General features: G+C 32.4%; 3 protein-coding genes across 5 annotated transcripts; 1 reads left to right on the forward strand and 2 right to left on the reverse strand.

The window, feature by feature from the left end:
- Positions 1–126: 126 nt before the first annotated feature.
- Positions 127–8,299, forward strand: LOC149740054 (transmembrane protein 144-like). 3 transcript variants are annotated; one of them, XM_089871423.1, is made up of 12 exons: positions 127–739; positions 799–888; positions 1,312–1,410; positions 1,469–1,573; positions 1,769–1,886; positions 2,179–2,259; positions 2,333–2,414; positions 2,934–3,019; positions 3,656–3,753; positions 3,956–4,050; positions 4,425–4,601; positions 6,681–8,299. In XM_089871423.1, the coding sequence occupies exons 1-12, from the start codon at positions 667–669 to the stop codon at positions 6,741–6,743; spliced, it is 1,167 nt and encodes a 388-aa protein (XP_089727549.1). In that variant the 5' UTR covers positions 127–666; the 3' UTR covers positions 6,744–8,299. The 3 variants fall into 3 exon arrangements, with proteins under 3 accessions (XP_089727549.1, XP_089727547.1, XP_089727550.1); XM_089871421.1 differs by lacking the exon at positions 6,681–8,299 and adding an exon at positions 5,047–5,773; XM_089871424.1 differs by lacking the exons at positions 1,469–1,573; positions 6,681–8,299 and adding an exon at positions 5,047–5,773.
- On the reverse strand, positions 6,809–20,283 carry LOC149740055 (uncharacterized). The gene is made up of 25 exons (XM_089871356.1): positions 20,149–20,283; positions 19,559–19,682; positions 19,118–19,242; positions 18,683–18,820; positions 17,892–18,026; positions 17,491–17,556; positions 17,246–17,298; positions 16,891–16,972; positions 16,454–16,530; positions 15,949–16,036; positions 14,642–14,766; positions 13,141–13,491; positions 12,728–12,824; positions 12,215–12,382; positions 11,738–11,896; positions 11,414–11,580; positions 10,694–10,805; positions 10,291–10,402; positions 9,853–10,034; positions 9,394–9,498; positions 9,080–9,210; positions 8,427–8,541; positions 8,147–8,276; positions 7,800–7,997; positions 6,809–7,618 (listed from the first exon to the last, which is right to left on the reverse strand). Exons 1-25 carry the CDS (start codon positions 20,152–20,154, stop codon positions 7,479–7,481), a joined length of 3,186 nt encoding a protein of 1,061 aa, XP_089727482.1. The 5' UTR covers positions 20,155–20,283; the 3' UTR covers positions 6,809–7,478.
- LOC149740056 (uncharacterized) lies at positions 20,208–22,315 on the reverse strand. Its single transcript, XM_089871465.1, has one exon. It carries the CDS (start codon positions 22,255–22,257, stop codon positions 21,505–21,507), a length of 753 nt encoding a protein of 250 aa, XP_089727591.1. The 5' UTR covers positions 22,258–22,315; the 3' UTR covers positions 20,208–21,504.
- Positions 22,316–22,667: the final 352 nt, after the last annotated feature.

The raw sequence follows: 22,667 nt of genomic DNA on the forward strand, positions 1-22,667 counted from the left end.
AGGAAGAGACCACTACAAGAGTTATTCATGGTTCAGCATATTAAATGTTTAAATCGGGGCCGTAACAAGCAAAGGTAATGGTTGCTCTATGTAGCAACGCCAGAGCAACCCACCGCATCTTCACGTCGTTCACGTCTTGACTGTTCATAAATGTCTCACAATTTTGTCCATGTCGCGTCCATGGAAATGAAATGCCTGGGACAATAAATGCAGATGCAGAGTCGCAAAAAAATTCAGCAATGAGGGAGATTGACATCTTTTAGACAAAGAATGAACGCGCAATTGTTGCTGTTGATTGTTTCACGCAAAGTCGCGTGGATTGTGCAGCTACAGCGAAGCCACCGACAAAGCATTTCGTTTCTTGTGAGGCAACAGACTGTAAAATGTTACCTTTTTGTATAAAGACTGCAAAGTGAGATTTTTTGTGATACGTTTATTTTCTTGATTTCAAAGAAATAATTTTTATGGACCCCAGTCACGCATCAACAAATTAATATTTGCTACGTAATCATTTTATGTTTTTTTGAGCTGAGTAATGACTTCGGGTCATAATAACATTTTACATAGCATACAGGATTCAGCAGTTGAACAGTTACTACATTATTAGTATTTGCAGGTTTTGTTCGTACATACCGAACTAACGTTGTAAATTAATTAGCAAACATCATGGTAAACCTGCGTGCTTCAACATTTTGGTGTTTATACGTTGGTTGTGGTGCTTTGCTTACGGTTTCAGCAGGTAATAAGTTTTACCGTTATCAGTGAAACTGACTGAAATTCGTATTTTTTTGTGATCAGATGCTCAGCACGTAAGGTTTGAAGCATTGCAAACAACTACTGGTGTAGTTTCAACTGCTGCATCAGGTAACACAACTGCTGCTCCTCCATGTAAGTTAAATGTCCTTGTTAAATTTGAATACTCTGTTTCTAGCTTACCTTTACCTGTTACATTATATCCAAGTGTAGTTAAGTGTATGAAACTACAACTGATCATATATGCGTGGCCGGTAAAAGACACTTGTGTTATAGGCGTAATGTTTGATTTTTTTAGGTCAGTGCTAAAAATGTGGATAATAAAATAATGGTAAATTAACTAACGATAATATATTAATATTTCGTATTTTAAACAATGCCATTTCTTTCTTTATAATGGACTGAAACTGTATAATGGGCTGAAAACATACATAGTGCAAGTTATTTCATCAAGTTGTTCATATTGTTTTTCCAATTCATCTGCTTAAAAACCAGCCACTTACATGCGCCAGCCTCCACTGTTTTATATTGTTCACATCTTTGTGTTTATTTCTGCAGCTCCTACAGCGAGCTGGCCTGGATATGTAGGTGCTGTAGTTGCTATCATCTTGTTTGGAAGTAATTTTGTTCCTGTTAAAAAGTTTGAAACTGGAGATGGTAAAAACCTTGATTACTCTGTATTTGAACATACTATAAATTTTATTTCTAATAATAGGAATGTTTTTCCAATGGGTTTTATGTGCAGCTATATGGATTGCAGGTTTGGTGACAAACTGTATCACAAATTTTCCAACGTTTTATCCTCTTGCAATGCTTGGAGGTAAAGTATAAAAATATTTTAAATATACTTTGCCCTTTTGATTACAATAAATAAATGAGCACTTTTTGTGTAATTAGTTACATAGTAGTTAGTGCTAAAACTTTAGATCTAAACTAATAGTTTTACATACCTTCAGTAATTCATTATTGTGCTTAAGTTTTTAAACTTTACATGCGAACCCATTTTACTTTATAGGATTTTTATGGGCAACTGGGAATATATGTGTGGTACCCATCATCAAAACAATTGGATTGGGTCTCGGAATGTTGATTTGGGGTTCATTTAACCTCCTGTCTGGTTGGGCCAGTGGCAGGTATTACTGTTTTACCACAATAGAATCTTCCTGTATGGCAGTTGGTTTGTTGGTACATTCAAAGTAATAGAATTTTTGTACCGAACGAACTGGGTAATATTTTAATTTTAATTTTGCCGTTATTTCTCATTTCTTGAACATGACTTTTCTTATTTTGAAACGATAATAAAATCTATGTTATTGTTGAGGTTGTAAAGACGTAGTGAATCCTGTTTTAATTAATTGTCTATTTTATTATATTCTCTGGTACTTTGATGCTACCTTTAAGTATTTTTTGTCAAATTTGAATTAGGTTTGGGTGGTTTGGTCTTCATCCTGAAGTTCCCAACAAGCCGACGATGAATTATATTGCGATTGCTTTTGCAATGCTCAGGTATTTGGCAGATCTCATGACATTTTGCTGTGTTAGCTACCAAATTGTAGATATTTAAACTGTTTTTGCACAGCGCTGTTATTTGGCTGTTTGTTAAATCAGAAGGTAGCCAACAACAGATCATCAATGAGTGTGAAGATGCTCTGTTATCCGGCGTAAGTTTCTCTCTTTGTTTCAGGGGTTTGAGTTTTATGTTGGTTAAAAATCAGGTCAATGCTGAACCTACTCGTAAACTTAGTGATGTAATTTACTACACAAAGGTGGTAAATCCGGTACGTCATGCTGTGCCCTGATTTTACCCAGCATGTACCAAGGCAATGATTTTAAGATGAATATGCTATGTGTTTTAAATATGCAATCGGTGTTACTTTTACACATTTTAAATTAGCGATCCGATTAAAGAATGTAATTGTATGATTTGCAATATATAACCAAAATTTATTTAGTTTTTGCCATACATATGTAAAAGTATATCTGATTATTACAGTTTATCTTATAACTAATAATCATAATCAAGGGCATTTTTTGAACCTGAAAATACATTACATTTAAATTTGTATAGTTTTTTTGGGAAAATAATTGTTTATTACTTTTAAAATTTGAATTTTATTGATTTTAATTTTTTTTTTTATTAATTTTTTTATACAATTTCATATTGTTTAATATTACCATAGGAAGAAGAAGATAGAAGTTCAGAGGAAGAAGATGTTGTTGGAAGATCGTGGGTGGATGGGATGTCTCCACTTCGCAGGAGAATAATGTAAGTTTGTTACTCTGTTTTTTTTTTAAGTGTTTTTATCCTCTGGCTGTGTAACTGTTTTTATTCATATGTCTTGTTTAGTTACATATTTTCATTTTTTTCACATACAAATAATAATTGGGAATGGTTCCTAACTGTATATCAAAATTTCAACCTTGTTTGCTATTTGGAAAATATTTTTGGTATTTGCTGAAACCAAACACTTTTTAGTCAAACACTTTTTAGTGTTGACGTTGTGCTTGTTATTTTCCTGTGTTCCATGCTGCTTGCCATTACTAAGCAAATATACAATAACTTAATCGATAAGATGACCTTTGTCACTTGCACTGCATTGGATAATTAATTAAAATCAGTAATATGTGTTTACAAACTCACTATTGCTGACAGTGACTAAAACATTGTTATGTCATTTTTAGTAAATTTTTACAGTTTTCTATTGCGTGCTGAAATATATTTAATTTAATAATTTATCAAAGTTTTGTGGCCACCTAATGACTGTTGTACTAAAGCTGTTTTATTTTGTTTATTTTATTGGTCTAAAAAATGCCAAATTTATTAGCCAAAAAATAGTGGTATCATTAAGTGACATTTATCTTTCCAAACTTTTTAAACTTGATCATTATATTACCCATGCAGAGGTTGTGGTTTATCGGTGTTTTCTGGTACTTTGTACGGACTCAGCTTTACTCCAGTTATTTACATAAAAGACAACTATCCTGGTGCTTCAAAAACAGGTAATAACACAAGTTATAATATTCTCTTTGCCTCACAGCAAGGTTTTCAATTTTGCGCTAAACCACTGCAAACGCAAAGGTGCCATTAAGAAACAGTCTTCAATATTTTAGTTCTCTATTATTTTCCAAACTTTAAAAAAGTTACCCAACAATAAGATTTTAATTTGCAGGCTATACAGTTTTGTTTATTTTGTTTCCGCAGATGTACATTACGTGTTTGCACACTTCTGTGGTATATTTGCCACCAGCACTCTATATTTTGCAATATACTGCGCGTTTAAAAAGAATAAGCCAGAGGTAAGTTGGCCATGTTGTTTAACTGACGGTATTTTAACTTGTAGTGAAGAAATATTTTGGTTCTTTTGATCTGTGCTTTTGTTTATAATTTGAGTTATAGTTGCTGGTTTTAACGTATACTATCTACTGTGTACATACTATGTACCTAAGAGTTATATTTTTGGGTCCGTTTTTAAGTCAACATACCCAATATTAAAAAATTTCCACCAAAAATTATTAAAAACACAAAAGTAGTGACACTATATGGTTTTACAATTCATAATTACGATTTTAGCTATCAAGGCTAGAATGTATTTATTGTATGCAACACACATTAGACCCCCATGTGATAGTTTTAGGCTATTGTTGTAAAATTGCAATGATTTTTATCACAGGTTTTTCCATCTGCAATTTTACCAGGTCTGATATCAGGGGGAATGTGGGCCATTGCTGACATTGGTTGGTTTGCTGCTAACCAATATCTATCGGAAGCTGTCAGTTTTCCCATCATCACCACAGGGCCTGGCATCATTGCATCACTGTGGGGAATCTTTGTGTTTAAAGAAGTCAGGGTAGGAATTGTAGATTGTTTTATTTTACTGATTTTTATTCTATATGGTTGGTCCTATGGTGAGGCATTGGATCTTTGCCAGAGTTAGCTCATTACTGCTATTGTTACCAAGCATATAATATTATACGTTTAGTGAACTAAACTTCTTAGAGGTAAATTTACACAGCTGCGTAAAAAAATACTTCAAGCGGAAGTTTCAAACTAAATTTAGTCTTCTGTATGGTTGAGCTCCTATGTTGAGTTTATGCCAGAGTTGGCTCATTACTATTATTGTTACCAAGCATATTATTAATACTCTTTAGTGAACTAATCTTCTGACAAGATAAGTTTAGCTAGGCAAAACAACTGTAAGCAGAAGTTTTGTACTGAATTAGTTTTAAGTAAAGTTCAGGAAGTATACTGTTTTCAATTTATCATTGGTATCAAACAGTATGTTCCTATTGCAGGGTGTGCGTAACTTTATCATCATGGCTGTTGCATATTGCTTTACCATTACTGGTGCTGTGTTAGCCGGTTTCTCCAAAAGTTAAGTATGTTTACTTCATGCTACCTCAAGATTACCTGCAAAAATGTATTGAACAGAAAATCTATTTAATCTATTTTGAATTTTAGGTCATTTTATATTTTTAATTGAATATGCATACATTTTAATATAGTTTTAAACATATTTTTAGAAAAAATAACTTGTAGTGTATTTTTAGAAAAAATATGTCTGTAAGTCTAAGTTTTTATCCGTTGATTTTCCTATTTTACTACATAGTGCAATTACATTAAAACGAATTCTCATTTTTTTGTTACCTTAAAGTCTTAAACAACATGCACATATTCATATAGATATGTTGCATTATTTCTTCTGTTCACAAATCTTGCACTTACACTGTATTAGATGTAAGCTTAGTTAAAATTTCAAAAGACGAACATTTTGTTTAATTAAGACGTGTTTGGTCTTTTAATGGTATATAACCAGGAATTTTAGTTTTTAAAACCAAATATTGTCAAAATTGAATTTTTTTTCTTGTAAGTTTATTAGAACATTCAGAGATTCTGTGTCTGAATGTTTGTTTGCATTAAATGATGCAGCATTTTCACCTTTCTCATATTTACTGCATAGATTTAGTCATAAGACCTTGTTTGTTGTTTGCATTGCTAATACATACATTGATTCAGTTAAAACTTGATTAATGGTTAACTACTGTTACATAAGTATCAGATTCTTCTATTTAGGGTGGGTAGCTATAAATCGCCCATAAAAATGTGGCCAACAACATTATCACAGTAGGCAAAGTTTTCTTGGTCATATCGCCAAAATGGGTTAAGGTAATCTGTCACTGGGCAATCCCTGTAGCTGTAGTACCATGGTTTATTCAATGGACTGATACCCACAGTGCGATAGTTGCAGTTTAATGTATTGTGTTCCAGTTTTTCTATTTCTTCACATTAGTGTAGTGTTAGTAACTCTGTACTTGATCTTATGATGTTTTTGTTTAACTGTTTTGAGTGTGTTTATTGAACACGTTAGTGGTCATATAGATCGTTGTTTTTTGCGAGACTTTTTTCCGCACTTATCTTAATTCCTAAATCTAGCATTAATTCTTTATTCTCTTGATTGAAATCAAATCATAATATATATTTATAATTTTTGGATTAAATTTTCAGATTCAAAAGCTCATGATTAGCGATTAATTAATGATTACCTTTCTCATGTTTTTAACATAGCAGAAACGCTGTCTGGAAATTTGGGAGGGCACGTGTTGGTGAGATAAGAAATCCACACAACGATTCACGACTGAATCAACTATTACCATTGAAGTGGGGATTAAACTTTGTAGTAAAAGGATTAATTAATACTATGCTAATTAGTTTTAAACGTGTTCACGCATTTGATCTCATAAAGTGCTCCTGAAGAATTGCCATTTAGTTTACATTGGTTTGGTTCGCATAATGTTGCTGAAAACTTTTGGGGATCAATGCAATGCGTTAAGATACCATCTAAGTTCACGTGTGCTAGTCCATCCTTAAAATATGTAAAAGCACTAAAAGGTCTTTCAAAAATTTACATACTCTTTTATGTCTGTCACAGACATATCCAGTCTGTCCGACATTTTTCATTTGGCTCCTGATACTGTTCGTCATGAACAACTAAACAATGCAGCACAGACCACAGACATATCAAGAAACTTTTAGTATTAAAAAATTGAGGTAAGAAAATTTTGTAAAATGATTTATTTTCAGCTTAATACTAAAATATGAAAGCTGTACAGAAGAAATGCATAATAGAAGACCAGGCACTGCATGGTTGCTTATAAATGATTAAAGGCAATTAAGATTTATGAGAGCATATGAAATTTATAATTATTAAAACAGAAATGTTGTAGCATATACTCAGGCAGTATAAAATTAGGCTGGAATGGCTGCATAAACATATTGTACCACAATGCGATGATTTAAGGCTAGGAATACATGTGTGTAGAACACATTGAAAAAGTGCAAAGTTGAAAAGAGAAAGAGCGTTGGCAACAAGCTGTGCTATGGTGTTTAAGATATTAGTTCATGTAAAAAAAATAAGCATTTTGATTATTATATGAAGGCTGCTAGTACACTGGGGTAATAAAAACATTCTCTGATTTATATGAACTTTTTTGACAAAATGGCAAAAAGACAGATTGAGCACCGAACAGGTATGGCATGATTGGTTATCTATGGTATAATCTCTACATGTGGAAAAGTTCTAAAGTAGACAGCATACTGCATGGCGTGTAATAATGATATTAAGTGATGGGAAAACTATAAAAATACTGTGCTGTGTGCTACAAAAGAAATCATCCGTAAAAAAATACTGCCTAAGCTAGAAAAACAGAAAAAAGTTGTTGTACAAAACTTATGATTTGGTTTTCTTTGAAGCTTGTCCAAGCTCGACAAGCCTCACACGTTGTGCAAAGGAAAGCGAACAAACAGTTTCACTGACGTTCTTCTCAACTGGGGAAACTTGAACAACCATCAGTGTTTTGCTGTCTTTACCTGAAAAAGCAGAAATTAAATTTATTTTTAGATATTAACAAATGTATACGAGTTTTTGCATGAATTCTTAGTCAAACTTACTAATCCAGGGAAAACGCACTACAAGAAATTATGGTAACATCAAAAACCTTTGAGTAAACTTATTAAAAAAATCTGTACATACAAACTAGTAACTACATACTCAATGAATCTTGTAGCAGGTAAGTGAGCTTTGAGTTACGGAATGGAACATGGCTCTGCTTGTTTCTCAGAGAGTGAATAACATCACCAAGCGCTGATAAACTTCTGTTAATATTTTGAGCCTCTTTTAATCTATCTCCTGATGCTCCACTTTTAGAAACACGCTCTGAACCAGCGAGGTCAATTAGGTTCAGTTTTCCTGTGATGAAAAAATCACTTTTTATCATCAATATAAATTCTATATGAAAAAGAGACTGATGATGTCATACATATTTTAAATTATTATTAATTAATAATTAACTATATTGTCCTAATTACTAACAAAACAAAGTACTGAACATAACAAACCTATTGTTTCAAGACCAGTGGTTTTGTTTTTCCCTGTGACTGTTACCATGAGCACAGCGTGTGAGCGTGACGAGTGTTCGTTCATGTTCGTGCTCGCTGTCGCACGATTGGATCGTCCAAATTCAAATAACTGCAAATAAAATTTAAGTGAAATAAAGTAAAGCGCAATTTCCTGCTGTTTAGAGTTATTTTGGTCTTTACTTTCAAGAAAATATACAAATATAAATCCCAAAGCCCATTTCTTTAAAGATCTTCTCGATTTGTTTAAAACACAACTCACTCTGTTGACAGCGTTCAAATCTGTCACCGGAATAATGCTGAGTCGCTGCACAAAAAGTGTCCCGTCAGCATTCATTTTGATCTCAAGTTTTTCCTGCTTCGAATTTAAGAGGTCTCTGTATGATAGAAAATTAAATTTACTGGAAGAATAAATAAGTAACCTTTAGCTGGTTTTAAATGCAGAACCTCAGACTTTACACATTTATTTTAATGAATGAATGTAACTTGCTTTATCCTTGCACGATCGAAAAACGACAGTTGTTATAACATGGGTGTTCTCTTTCATACACCTCATGCCAGCTTAAGAGTTACCAAGTATGTTACTTTATGGGTGATTATTTTTTTGTTTGTTTTTTAATTTTTATGTGTGGCTGATAATTTGGACAACCCATTAGTGACCACTGGGTTGAAGCAATTGTTGTTAAGTGTCTTGCCCAAGGACACCTACGCCCACAATGGTAGCAGCGACGAGCCTTGAACCCATTACCTCAGTGTTACAAGCAGGCGCGCCAACCACTATGCCACAGCACTGGACACAAAAAACAAGTAGGCCAGTTTTTTAAATTTAGTTTTTTTGCCTACCAACGCTTTAAAGTCCTATTTAGTTCTATTTATCAAAATTTGCTCCCGCCAAAAAAATTTATTCAAACTAACTTGAGTGTTTCGTTGTAAATTTCCACTAATGATACGGAAACAGAATAATTCCAATCAGCGGATCTTTCTTCTACCATGTCGAAGAGATCGGAAAGCGCTCTCTGGTTGATCCCTGGGTTCTCCAGAGTACCCTGGAAGATAAAGTCTTCTGTAAATGATGATGTGGAGGAAACTCAGCGAATTTCTTCCAAGACATTATGACAAAAGTTAAGCAATTTTTAATTTCAACAAATACGTAAAAAACAAAAAAAATGAATGCAACAAATGGGCAAAAAAACAAAAACTGTTTATAATCCCTAATTTTAAATACACACCTCCATCGTGTAAGTTTTCCCAGATCCAGTTTGTCCATATGCGAATATACAAACATGGTAGCCATCCATACATGATGTTACAAGTGCTTGAACCTCACCATATACCTGTGTTGTATTTCATGTTATTTCAATATAAATAATATATTTATATACAAAGTCAATATATATATATATGTTTAACAAGATTTAAAAAAAATTCAATAATTCTTGAAAATTAAGTATCTATAGACATAAGTTCGGCGCCGCGGGTTAGACGCCTGCATCGAAACCAAAGTGAACCCAGTTTGATGCTGTATGGCAATACTAATACTGATAGACGTATGTGTTCTTAGGCAAGACACCTAACGAACATTGCTCCAACCCGGCGGTTACTAATGGGTTGTCCAAATTATGAGCCATATCAAAAACTAATAATTGATATTATTATTTATTCATTCATGCATTTGCGCAATTATTTACCTCTTCCTGGGTAGATGAGTCAGTAAAAACTCGATCGACATCGAAAGATTGGTTCCTTCCTCGTTGCTGATTCATCACATATATTAACGAGTCATCATTGACATCATATGACACACACATTTTTGGATTCAAACCATCTTCCGAGATACGTGGTCGGGCACGAACAAACACACGAATATTTCCTGCAAAAAATTAGACAAAGAACATTTTTTAAATAAAATGTGCAATTTTATGTTTAAAATCTGAAATTTGTGTACTTTTAATATTATGCCAAGATAAAAAGGAAAAACTAGTTTTTGTAAACAGAAACGCATAAATCTAGACTTACTGATTAAAAAAAAAATTTTTTTAAATGTGTAAACAATTTTTTCAAGGGTAAATATTTTTTTACAGCAGCATACTGGAAATAAACTTCTTAAAAATAAATTATTTTCCGACCTTTCAATTCAACAAGTTCGTTGTGATATTTCTTCCTGAGTTTCATTTCCTTTCTATATCTTCTCACAAGATCCTTGCTACTTTCATTCACCTCGCACAATGCTTCGGATATCTGCAGCCAATTTGAAAGGGTTTACCAGTGCTATGCCTTATTATTATAAAGTTAGTAAACTACTACGCATTAAATTAATGGTCAGTACCATGGGCACCTAACTAAAATGCAGGGAAGCCAGAAACTGCATTGCCCAGAGTAAAATATATGAGGTGATTTCAGATTGCATGAACAGTGTAAATGATCACTGTATAAACACTTGAAAAATGCACACAAAAGTAATGGTGCATATTAAAACATGACTTGCTACAATAATACAAAACTTGTACTGTCAGTTTTAATTATTCTCACCTGCTTGCCAGCTCTCTTTATTCCTTCTTGGAGAAGAACAGGAAATGTTTCAACTTCTCTTCGTAGTTGAGTGTTTTCATGAGAGAGCTTGTGTAACACCGATGTCACTTGTCTGTGCGGAAATAATAAAATAAATGATGTAGTTTGGGTAGGGTAAGATAAAATATGTTTTCATTCTTTTTTCTTGTCCCATTTCGTAGTAAACAAAGTATATTTAAAGACGTGTTTAACCGTAGCCAAGCAAAACATCGTTGTTCTTGTTAATTGTTAAAAATATGATTAGAAAATATGGGATTTGGGTGCGAACAGTATCCCATAATACCCCACAAATGTATGGAAAGCATGTAATTAATGTGAAAAGCAAACGATTTAAGATTTTCGTCGAAACAGGTTTTATTTCTTTAATTTTTTAAACTGTGCATCATTATATAAATTAATGACATTCGTTAATTTGTTTTTGCAGGGGGAGACCACAGATATTTTACGAGTTAACGTGTATGTAACTTCAAAGGAGTTTTTTTTTCTGTATGGCTGAAAACTTGGACAACCAATAAGTACCCACTAAGTTTCAGCAATTTCCGTTAAGTGTATAATCCAACAACACACTCCAAAAATAACAGCATTAAGATTACTTTGGTTATATACGGCCATACGAACACACCAACCAACAAGCATTATGATACGAGTAAGACTGTCAAATACAAACACTAATTATCATACCTGATAGATTTATGCAAACTTTTGGTTTTGATAGTAAGAGATTGTGTAGCAAACTCAGCATCGTGTTTCATTTTCAACATTTCAACACGTTGAGATTCAACCATGCTCTCTACCTCACCCCGGTGTTTGGAAATTTGATCACACAGCTGTTTTTCAAGAGCAGTGTTCTGAAAACAAATTTAAAGCTTTGACTTTGACATATTTATTTACACAGATTTTTTTAAATTTAAACTGTAAAAATAATTAAAAATTCAAAGGCAATACCATTGACAACTTTAAACATAAACATTGGTGTATTTTTACTTAAAAAACTTTCCACAATACCTTGGCTTGTACTTCAGTAGCAACTTTAGCCATCGATTCATGTTTACGCTTTTCAGCTTGTAGTGAGTTTTGCAATGTGTTGAGTTGTATACGAAGATTTCCCGTCTCATTTTCCTTCTGTGCGAGTGCGGAATCAGATTTTCCGCTCATTATTTGCAACTGAAAAAAGGGGTTTGTGGAAATGTAAAGCTTGGTATGTTTAGAGTGCATATTATACATTTTTCTTTCGAAAAACAGAATAATTAGTTTATTCTAATTAAGCGATTATATAATTAAAACAAAACATTTAAAGTTGTCATTTTTTCTGCATTTTATGATATCACAACTATATTATGTACACATTATGCCCAAAAATGTTGAAACAACCACTTTTAATAGCACCTATGGTCTACAACTTAATGATGATAAATGATGATATGCCACACTCTTGGGCCTTACTAGTTTACCCATACAAAAACAATGGTTTACACGTATCACCTGTCTCTGTGCATTCTCTTTTTCCAGTTCTACACGACCAACTTTATTCTCAAGTTCTTCAATTTTCACTTGTTTTTGCTCCACCACTCTTTCACTTTCCTCCAGCTTTTGTTTCGTCATAATCACCATTGCTCCTTTTGTCTCCAGCTCCTCTTTCATATTCTCACACTAAAAGAAAATAAATATGTAATTGTGTTATGAGTTATAACAGCATTTTTTGTGTTTGAGATTTGGGAACGCAAAAAAAGGTGAAAACCGATAATATCAAGCAGGCATCCCATGATCGTTTTGAACACACACCAATAAACAATGCCTTTTTAGTATCCGGCAGTTTTAAGTTATAAATTAAAGCTGATAGTTCGAGGTTACCAATATAAAGTCAACAATTGTAAACTCTTTTTAACTTAAGCATTAAGCATTTTTTACAGCTTTAAATTAAAAGATAAAGTAAAAATTATATTATAGAGAAAAATTATAGATGAAAACACACTTTAAACAAACTTATTAAACTACCTCAGTAAGTTTGGAAAATAGTTTTGAATTCACTTCAGTTAGTTCTTCTTTTACTTGCGAATATTTGGTTTTCGATTTTGAAAGATTTTCCTCCAATCTGCGGAAAATAGAGTTCAAATTTTACTGGGATTATTTTAACTTATAAAATCATGTTTAACTCATACATTACTATTTAGACCTTTCGCAGTGGATCTTAATCTTTTTCATCATGAGTCCATTAATATTGGTGCTTTAACTTAGACTTTCAGATCACCCCATGATTTTATATCAGATCACCCATGATTTTTATTAAAATTTAAACTTAGTATTAAATAAGCCTGTAAAGATTGTGATGGAAAGACAGGAAATTCATTAATGAGACAGATATCTCCCATTTATTATCAGCTAATGGAATATTAAATGAAATTTCACACCTCTGAATCAATTTATCCGACTCCAGTTTCTGTTCGTTAAAAGCTTCTTCTGATTCAGCGATTTCGCGCTTCAGTTGTTCCTCGTTACGGTTCATTGCTCGTTTTAATTCCTGATAATTCTCGGCAGCTTCTTTTCGCTGTTGATGCATGAGCGCACGCGACTCTTCCAAGTCACGCTCCACTGAACGCAGCTTTTCCTTAGAAGTAGCCTTGTGCCGGTCAAAACTGGATCCAACTCGTTTCAACTTGATTTCCAGCTCATTATTTTCTTCTTTCATCTCTAGAACTTCACTTTTACTCGATGCGAGCTCCAGAGATTGCCTTTCAAGATCTTCTATTTTCTTGTTGCATCTAGGGAGTAAGACACAATTGAAAATCAAAAACTTAAAATGACCAGTAATAATTAGAGCTTAGTTCCAGTTTTAGTTTCAGTATTCACTAAAATTAATTAAGTTTTATAGAAAAACCATATTTTTTACATGCAAAATGTATGCATGAACTTACATAATTTAGCATACTATGTGCTGCTCATTATTTAACTAAATTGGTAAACAAAACAAAAAATTGATCAAAAAATAGAGCAGTGTTAAAATACAAATAAAGAATAAGGGGACCTTTAAAAGTGCATTTTACTCTTTAACTTTAACATATACATAGTGAAGCTAGTAAATATTATTAAAGCATTTGCATGGTGAGTTTTTTACCCGCAAGCATAGATTGACAAGTAACAGTGATTATCAATTAGTAGCAGCAACACGAGTCGGGTAATTAAAGGAACTTCAACACACTTAAGTAGACCATGATTGCTTCATACACTCCGTGTAAGTGAATGAAGTGTCTTTCAAGTTTACTTGTAAAAGCAATCAGCAAATAGTTTTTTACAAATATAAAAGTTTCATTAGAAATATAATGTACAACGGTACAGGCACACTTCAATGTGAGAGTTTAAATACAGTTTTTGCTTTTTTAACAAAATATAGAGACCTGGATCAAATTTATAACATCCAATCAATATTGTTACATAACCTTCTTAACACCATTTAATCAACATTATTTTCATTTTTATTTTAAATCCTGAATATGATGCCGCATATATTCCAGGAAATTGAGTAACTTCATGAATACCAGCTCGAGTGAAGTACAATAGAGATGCAAATTGCAATATCAAAACTCATTGCACATTTTTTTAAAGTTTGTATGATGTGTTATGTAACTCATAGTCATACTGTTATCCAAGATAAATCTATAACAAAAACTGATAAACAAAAATTACTTAAATGTATTTAAAAAAGTACACTAATTTGCATGCCTACAAATACCATTATAGTTAGTTATACACTATAACTCTAATGCAGTAATTACACAATTCTAATTTTACTCAGCGCTTTTACACATCAACACAATTACGTACATATATATATATATATATCATTAATAATATAAAAAAAATACTTTTCCTGAATTTTAAAAACAAAATGCCAATACACGAACCGCAACTTACTTTTTCAACTCCACCAGAAGGTTTTGATTTTCATCAGATAATTTATGAGCTTGCAAGTCGAGGTTATGTTGGTTGGAAGCATGACTCTGTGATTCTTGTTGCATAACTTCAACATTACGTTTTAACTGAAATGATAAGTTAGCCATTCACCTGAAATTCGTGACAACCATAACCGAAAACAAAACAACAATATACATGGGCGCCGTTTTATATGGTGCAGACGAGGCCGGCCTACTCTGGATATTATGCAGACGGTGCAGCACCTGCTGCGTATAACTGCATTTTATTAATAAAACCCGTTTAAAATTAAAGAACTAGTCGTTTTAAGCCCGCAAATAGCTAAAGAACTATATATTCAAACGTTCTGAGTTATTACGCCATCGATTGGCGTAACAACGATCATTTTCTGTAATGTTTTTCTCAACCACGCGTCTACGCATAACGCTTTGTTACGACATAGTAGCGATTCACACGCTGATTATTTGCGTCATATTATTATTTGATGCGTCGATTATTGACGTCATAATACGGTTTGACGCGTTCATTATTAGCAATCCAAGAGAAAGCAAACTGAATAGTGTACGTTTACGGTGGAGACTGTTTATTAAAACTTTAACGAAAAGTGAACATACGTTAGTTTTATACTTAAAACAGCTTGCTATGAGTATATGGCTAGCGCCTTTGCAAATACGGTTATACAACGACTGTATTAAAATAAAACAAATAACACATACATTGGTCTGTATTAAACACATTAAAGCTTTAACTTAACGGTTTAATCTTTGTGCGTGGCGGATGTCTTTGGATTCAATTAAGTACTTTAACAGCTATCTGCAGACATAGGTGCTTGCTACATATTTTGGAACAAACTTTAGCTGCTCGTAAAATTAATACGTCATCGAAAGTAACGATTGACAGGCAAAGCCTATGTTAAAAACCCCTCAAACACTAGATCTGTACAAAATTAAGATCTATGTAATAATCAACAGCATTGATGTTTCTTGAGGCGTCATTAATGTTCGTGTGCGTATCGTAGGAACAACGTCCTTCAAAGAACGACGAACGAGTTTGACTGTGTGATTTTGCCAGTTTCATACCCGCATGAACGATAGGCAGCAGCTTTGGCAAACTTTAATAGTCGCCGTTATTGTTACTGCTGCCATGGAAAGTATAGCTTAATCGTGTTTTGGCGCGAGTGAAAAAAACTCGCGTATACCGTATTTTCCTAATTTCTGCAAAACGAATGACGTCATCATAAACGTGGCCTCTTCTGCAATTTAAAAAAATCGGCGCCTATGACAATATACCTTATTATTTTCACTTTCTAAAAATTCAATTTGAGAAGTTTGTTTCTGGATTAACTTTTCAGAAGTCTCTTCACTCTTTTTCAATTTTCTGTAATTTAAAAAATATCTATATACACTTACATATATATAAAAATGTTTAAAAAAAATTAATGTGACTTATTTGAAAAAAAAGTGGTATTAAAATATAAATAACCTGTGTTATTGAAATAAGAAGCTGTATAACATGAATATTTAAATAAATGATAAATAGGATACCTAACAGCTTAAATATTATCATTGTAGTTTCATGGTAAAATATATATCTGTAATTTACCGATACGCGCATATATTAAAATTTAAAACCAATTCGTTATTTAAATTTAGTAATTTATTATTTGAATTTTAAATTTAAATTTCTCTCAAGTAAATGGAACTTTTAAATTCCACAATTGGACCTTTACAAGTTGTTTGTTCAGCAAGATAAAAAGATCAGTCTTATCATGCAATGTTATGTAAACAAACAAACCTTTCGTTTTGTTTGATTGTCTCTTTCAAGTCACTCATCTGGTTTTCAATTGTATCAACTTTATCTGTCAGTTTATCCTGTGTGTAGAACACAAAGAAAATCATTTAATTTGTAGGGGTTAAAACAGAAGGGGTTATAATATAATATGTAGCATATTATTATTAGCTTTGTTGGTATAGTTATTGTGAGCCAAACCATATATATAGAGTTTCACCATTTCATTGTATGTTGCCAAAATACACTGATTGACATTACAGTAGCAAAATATTTAGAGTTTTGCTAAATCAATATTTATGTCAATTGGGTAAACAATGTATGTCACACAGCATTAAAATGGTAATTTAAAAACACAAGTATAGTCATGTACGCAAATGACAAGGGTAACCACACATATCTACAGTTGCACAATATACTTAATAATTCACGACCCAATTTACCCGTTCGTGACGCAAATCTCCGATTTCATTTTCTTTGTTTTTCAACAATCGTTCATTACGAGTTTTCTCCTCGCTCTGTTGTCTGTTCGCAAAACAAAAAATTATAAAAAACAACGCTAGCCAAGATTTCTTTTTGGCAAAACTGTAGGCTTTTTGCCAGAAAACAAGTGTATATGGTTTTGAAGCTAAACTAAATTACTGTGTAGGTTGTTTTGATTAAGTAATATTTATAGCAGATTAACAAGCAAACGTGTAAAGTAACCGTTTTGACGATTTTGTATAAAATTTTATTAAGAATTAATTTGTTTTGGATAATAAAATTAAAATTGTTAGTCTGGACTCTTAATCAATATACCTTTCAACTTCCAAAAGTTTTTTTTCTAAATTCTCTTTTTCTTCCAAAATTGCCTACAATGTAAAAGAATGTTTAAGAGTTAAAAAATTGAACTACTTAATTTGCGGCAGTTTTCTACATAAAATGCCAAGTTTTATGTTATTATTAAATAATAAAAATGTGAAATTTTGATCCAAAAATGTTTTTGTTTAAAAACTAACACAGGGAAATGTGAAAACAAAGCCAAAGTCATTTGATTAACAAACCTGGGAAATGTCATCATTGCGACCATTTATGATCGGGTGTGGTGCATTTCTCAACTTCTCCTCCATCTATAAAATAAAATAAATGGCTGGTGTAAAACAAACTGCCAATGTATTTAACTCATAAATATTTACATTCACTTGTCCCTTATTATGCTACTTGCACAGCAAAAACCTATACTAACAAATAACAAAAAACAGAGATAAATTCGGACTTAAGTCCCCCAGATCCCATGGCATTTTATCAGATAAAATACACTACCCAAAGTTACATAAAAAGTCACACGTAAAGTGTATTGAATATATTATAACTGCGACAAAAAATGACGTAAACAAAAACATCAGCAAAGTTTTCGGATTAATTAAGAAGCCTATAACATGAAAGTATCAACAGAAGAACACACCTCATTCATCTTGGTGTCATACTCATCAAAAGCCTTCATTAGTTCAGCATGTAAGTTTGCCTTCTCTTTATGGAGTTGTTCAATGTTTGTGACAAGTTTCATGCTGCTGTTGTCACCGTTTTCCTCCAGTATATCCTGTTTACATGATAGCTTCAGAAGGGAATAGTGCACTGTTGCAATGACCATGTAAATAATGTGTTAATAATTTGTTCGATCTGTTTATAAAATGTTTCGACTTTAATTTAAAAGTTTTTTGATTTAGAAACAAGTTAAACATGACAGAAGTGGTAATCAAGTTTACATATGCCTTTAAAAAAATAATGAAACTGTTGGTGCTTATAAAATATGCATGAATCTGGTAAATGTCACCTTAAACACTTAAAATCAGTAATAAAACTTAATCAGGACTATGTTTAAATTTATAGCTAAAAATTGCTTATGTGGAACAGTTAATGGATTTTAGAACAAAAACATCGGTTAATTTCTGTCTCATATAAAGAAATTTAATTGTTAAATGAAACACAAGTAACACAGCCAAAAAATGTTTTAAATTTAAAAATGAAATATATATATATTCACTTTTTACAAATTATGTAAACCCTGATTTTGTGTGTTGCTTACATGTTGAATATTTATATAGTTGAAAAGTTGAAACAAGCAAATTACTTTAACAGAACAACAAAACAAGCAACAATGAAACAGACAATGCCAAGGGCTCAGTGGGAAAATGAACAAAAACTGTGTTCATTTTACAGCAAAGCAAATTTGCATAAGATAGGTCGTCACATTACTTGTAAATCTTCTATCAACTTTTGTTTATCTTTGAGGACATCAGCTTGTGTGCGTTGCATCATCTTCATTCGACTTCTCTTCGATATTTCCTCTTTTTGAAGTCGGCTCTTAAGATGTTGAACTGTTTTCTGGAGTTCCTGTCAAAGAGAGGAACAATTTTATTGAATAAATAAATAACGGTTATTTAGTCTTGCGTTGCCGGACTAAGCAGTCATTATAATCCTACTAGTACCTTAAATCCTACACTTTTTGTTCAACTAACAATGTGTTGTTAGTCTACTTAAAACGTTGTTATTTTACAATAAAATAAAAATAAAATTTAAAACATTTTTTTAAACCCTTTTTTTTTAATAATAAAAACATAAAACCTTTTAAAAAACACTGTAATATTTAGTATGATTTTAAAATAGTTATATTGCACATGGAGAACTTACTTCTGTTTTATCTCTGAGAGCATCCCTCTGCTGTGTGCATGTGGTTAGCTCTTTCTGTATGATGTTGAATTCGATCTCACTGGGTTGAGTTCCATCAGAATCCTCATCACTTGAGCTTGACATATCTTTATAATAAAAACAATACCAGTTACAGAAATAAAAAAGGTCCGAAAGATATGCAGAGAGAACAACATAAAATAACACATTTTTTTTAAAAATATTGTAAAATAACGAATGTAAAGATTATATTGTTGAAACAACAAAGAGAATGGAATTAACATCAAAAATAGTCATTACAACAAGCCTAAAAAAGGAAAGAGAGTCACGCAAAAATGATGGCTGTTGAACTGAACAAAAAGAATAATAAAAAGGAATAAACCCTAATTAAAAAACGTCTGACTGCCAAATCAAATAAACATCAAAACAATTATCTTCACTCACCAGGAAGAGCATCATCATCATCTAATCCTAGATCCCTCCGGAAGATATCCTTCTTCATGGGTGAAGGTTGAGGCCGATGTTTTGGACTGAAGCTGTTTTCTCTCAACGTTCTTCCATATTTAAACTATTTTTATAATTAAGGTAAGAGTTATATTACCAATAATTAAGGTATTTTGAGGATGTCAAGATTATTTAAAATGGATATTGGCATTTTTAGCATAGTTAAAGGTAATATCAAAACAGTTTCAGACTGTTAAAGTTACCAAATGATGGCACAACATGAACCAATACTTTAAACTTTAAATAATGTTCATGAAATAAATTACAATTAAATATATATAAAAAATGTAACACATACATACATATAAATATATACGCCATTTCTTGTAGAAAACATAGGATTAGAATCTGTAAAATCACTATCACGTGTATACTATTAAAATTAGGGCATCACTAATTATAACTGAAACGTAACACTTCCAGTGTTTGTTGTTGCATTAAATATTAGATACACAGTACAGAAGTGAGACGGCACAGGATAAAAGGAAAGGTAACCACAGGAAACACGTGGCATGAAACATACACCTTACCTCCATCCTGCTTGGCTTGTTGCAACACCAGCAATGCCCTATCTGTTTAAACCACACACCTGAGTAGCAAATACAATGACAATTTAACCAGTGTGCAAAATATGAAATTAAAACTAATATTAACAATGTAAGAAATCCAGTACCAGGTCTATATAAAAACGTCACCTATTTGACAACTGGCCACTACTTCCAGCTGCAGCAAATGTAAGCTAAACTATAAACTAACTTGCTCTAATATAATAACTGTGGATCTACAGAGGGGTTATTAGAATGGTAGAACATTAGTTGAAAAATGACTGAAATCATGTCATGAAAAAACACATATTGATGTACAGAATGATTGATTAAATAATAACATCTGGTTTATAGTCAACCTCTCTTGATTAGGTAAGAGTCAATGTACAAGCTAACAAGTGTAGATAATGATAGAAGTACTTAATAGATAACAAACTCACAATGCAAGAGAATAAATAAGTTTGTGTAAAAAGAACACTTGATAAGGCAATGCTGAGACCTTTACAAATGCGGGTAACATGGCAATGAAATTACATGAAATTGGAGACTTAGGGATTCTGAAAATAGCATCGTAATTAATAATTAAATAGATCAAATCAATATGTGGCAAGGCTATACTTGGTGATAATGATATAGAATATATTTTAATGCCATAAAGCTGAGCTTAGTGGTAAGAACGGCTTTGTTTGCTATTGCTAATAATTGTATTCAAATGTATCTTTAATATTTGGAGTAAGGGATTTTTAAAATTATCTTTTTTGTTTGTTGATAACAATTAAGCTCGCTTACTTTTAAAAACTGTTAACAACATTTTAATATTTGATCTTGATAAGACAAATAAACATATCTACAATATATATTCTTTAGTAACTAATATGTGATTACTGAGTAGCGCATTTAATACACGGAACAGTGTAGCACATTGAAGTACTAGGGGAAAACCATGTTAAAATAGAAAAAAAAAATGATTACTTAAATTATATTTAAACCTTGTGTACGTTGTGTTAATATTCTTAGATGTGATACTGGATTATATTCTGTAGTGCCAGAAACATAGGTACAAATCTTTTTTTCTACACTAATTGAATTAATTAAACCACTGTTCATATTATCATACCATACAAATGTGTTTTCAGTGATTTAAAATTTAATGAAATGCAATATATGTGTGTATAACGCATAAGAAATTCATACTAATCATATGCCACTATTTTGAATATACCTCAAGCCCTTACAAATACTCTGTTCACTTGGAACATTTAGTAAAATTATCATTTGATGCCAACCAGCTTGTAAGTAATACTATTAAAAAACCAGCAACAAGGTTTACACTCCGTGCTGTCATCTTCCTTCCATTTTCTCAAAATTTTGTCGGAAATCTGTCAGTTCGGAAATGGAAGAAAACTTCTTTACCTCTGCCACCTCATCACTGTCATATATCTCAAGAACATAAATCTTGGGAAGGTTCTTCGAGGGGGTGGCATCGAGGTCTTTCACTCTCATATCATCCACTGCGAATTCTGACTGGTTTGTCCGACACCACATCACAAAACACTCGCTGTTCTTCCAAATACTGTCCTTTCTTCCAATCTGTGCTTTAGCATTGTGTATGCATTGCACAGAAGGAAGGCAGCGTGCTTTGTAGATGTTGTTTACCATCCTTGCCCGTCGACCACCTTTAATATCATCCACACAGTGTGATACTACCTGTTCGTTCTCAAGATGAACAAACATTCTATTTCCAACAAACATGGCCCAATGAAAAGTTAAATCATCTCTTACGAACTCCACAGCATCACCAGGTCGCAAATGCTTTAACAGATCATCTATTTCAATTGGTTGTATGTTTCTATCGCGCTCAGCAAACAGCTTTCCATTGGCTGTAACAGTGTAGGTGAAAAACTTTTGGTTTTCAGGTAGAACTTCATCGTGGACAACGCGTTCAGTTGAGTCACCATCTGTTGTGTGAAATACAAACATTAGATGATCATCATTATCTTCAGATTTTTCCGTCGGCTCATATTTGTCAACATTTAAGTCCTCCGGATCGATTCCTGATGTTGGGACTTGATTATACGACTTAGTGTTTCCCATACTTTTATTAATTAAGAAAGTTAGTACTGTGAGGAAATAAGAAAAGATTACTAAAAAATATAAAGATTGTAAAAACAAAACATTTGGAGAAACGAAAACACATAACGAATTAGATTTGAGTATTTGTTGTGTCGTGTCACATAAAACCCAAACGTGTATAACTGCTGCTTCAACTTGATCTAGCAAGCTATGGAATGTAGGCAATAATGAGGACTATGCTCTACTACTCCTCCCAATATAACTGATCAATCAATTGCTTTGTTTTTTTCTTCTGTTTATCTATGATATGACTGACAGCGCACACGCACAGGACGTAAACCTTTGTATAACATTTTTATGGTTCCTAATTTGATCAGCTGATATTGACGAGTTTAATGTGTTTGTTACAGAAAGATTTTGTATTTAAAATA

The sequence above is a fragment of the Ciona robusta genome, chromosome 2 (assembly GCF_009617815.1).
Source record: "Ciona robusta chromosome 2, ASM961781v2".
NCBI classification, from domain to species: Eukaryota; Metazoa; Chordata; class Ascidiacea; order Phlebobranchia; family Cionidae; genus Ciona; species Ciona robusta.

Coding starts and splice junctions, on each gene's coding strand:
- LOC149740054 (XM_089871421.1), top strand. CDS start 667: ATGGTAAACCTGCGTGCTTCAACATTTTGGTGTTTATACGTTGGTTGT. Junction 2,260..2,332: donor ATTGCTTTTGCAATGCTCAG/GTATTTGGCAGA, acceptor GTTTTTGCACAG/CGCTGTTATTTGGCTGTTTG. Junction 2,415..2,933: donor AAGATGCTCTGTTATCCGGC/GTAAGTTTCTCT, acceptor ATATTACCATAG/GAAGAAGAAGATAGAAGTTC.
- LOC149740055 (XM_089871356.1), bottom strand. Junction 10,806..11,413: donor AGTTTGCATAAATCTATCAG/GTATGATAATTA, acceptor ATTTCCGCACAG/ACAAGTGACATCGGTGTTAC. Junction 8,542..9,079: donor ATTTACAACGAAACACTCAA/GTTAGTTTGAAT, acceptor TCTATCATACAG/AGACCTCTTAAATTCGAAGC.
- LOC149740056 (XM_089871465.1), bottom strand. CDS start 22,257: ATGGGAAACACTAAGTCGTATAATCAAGTCCCAACATCAGGAATCGAT.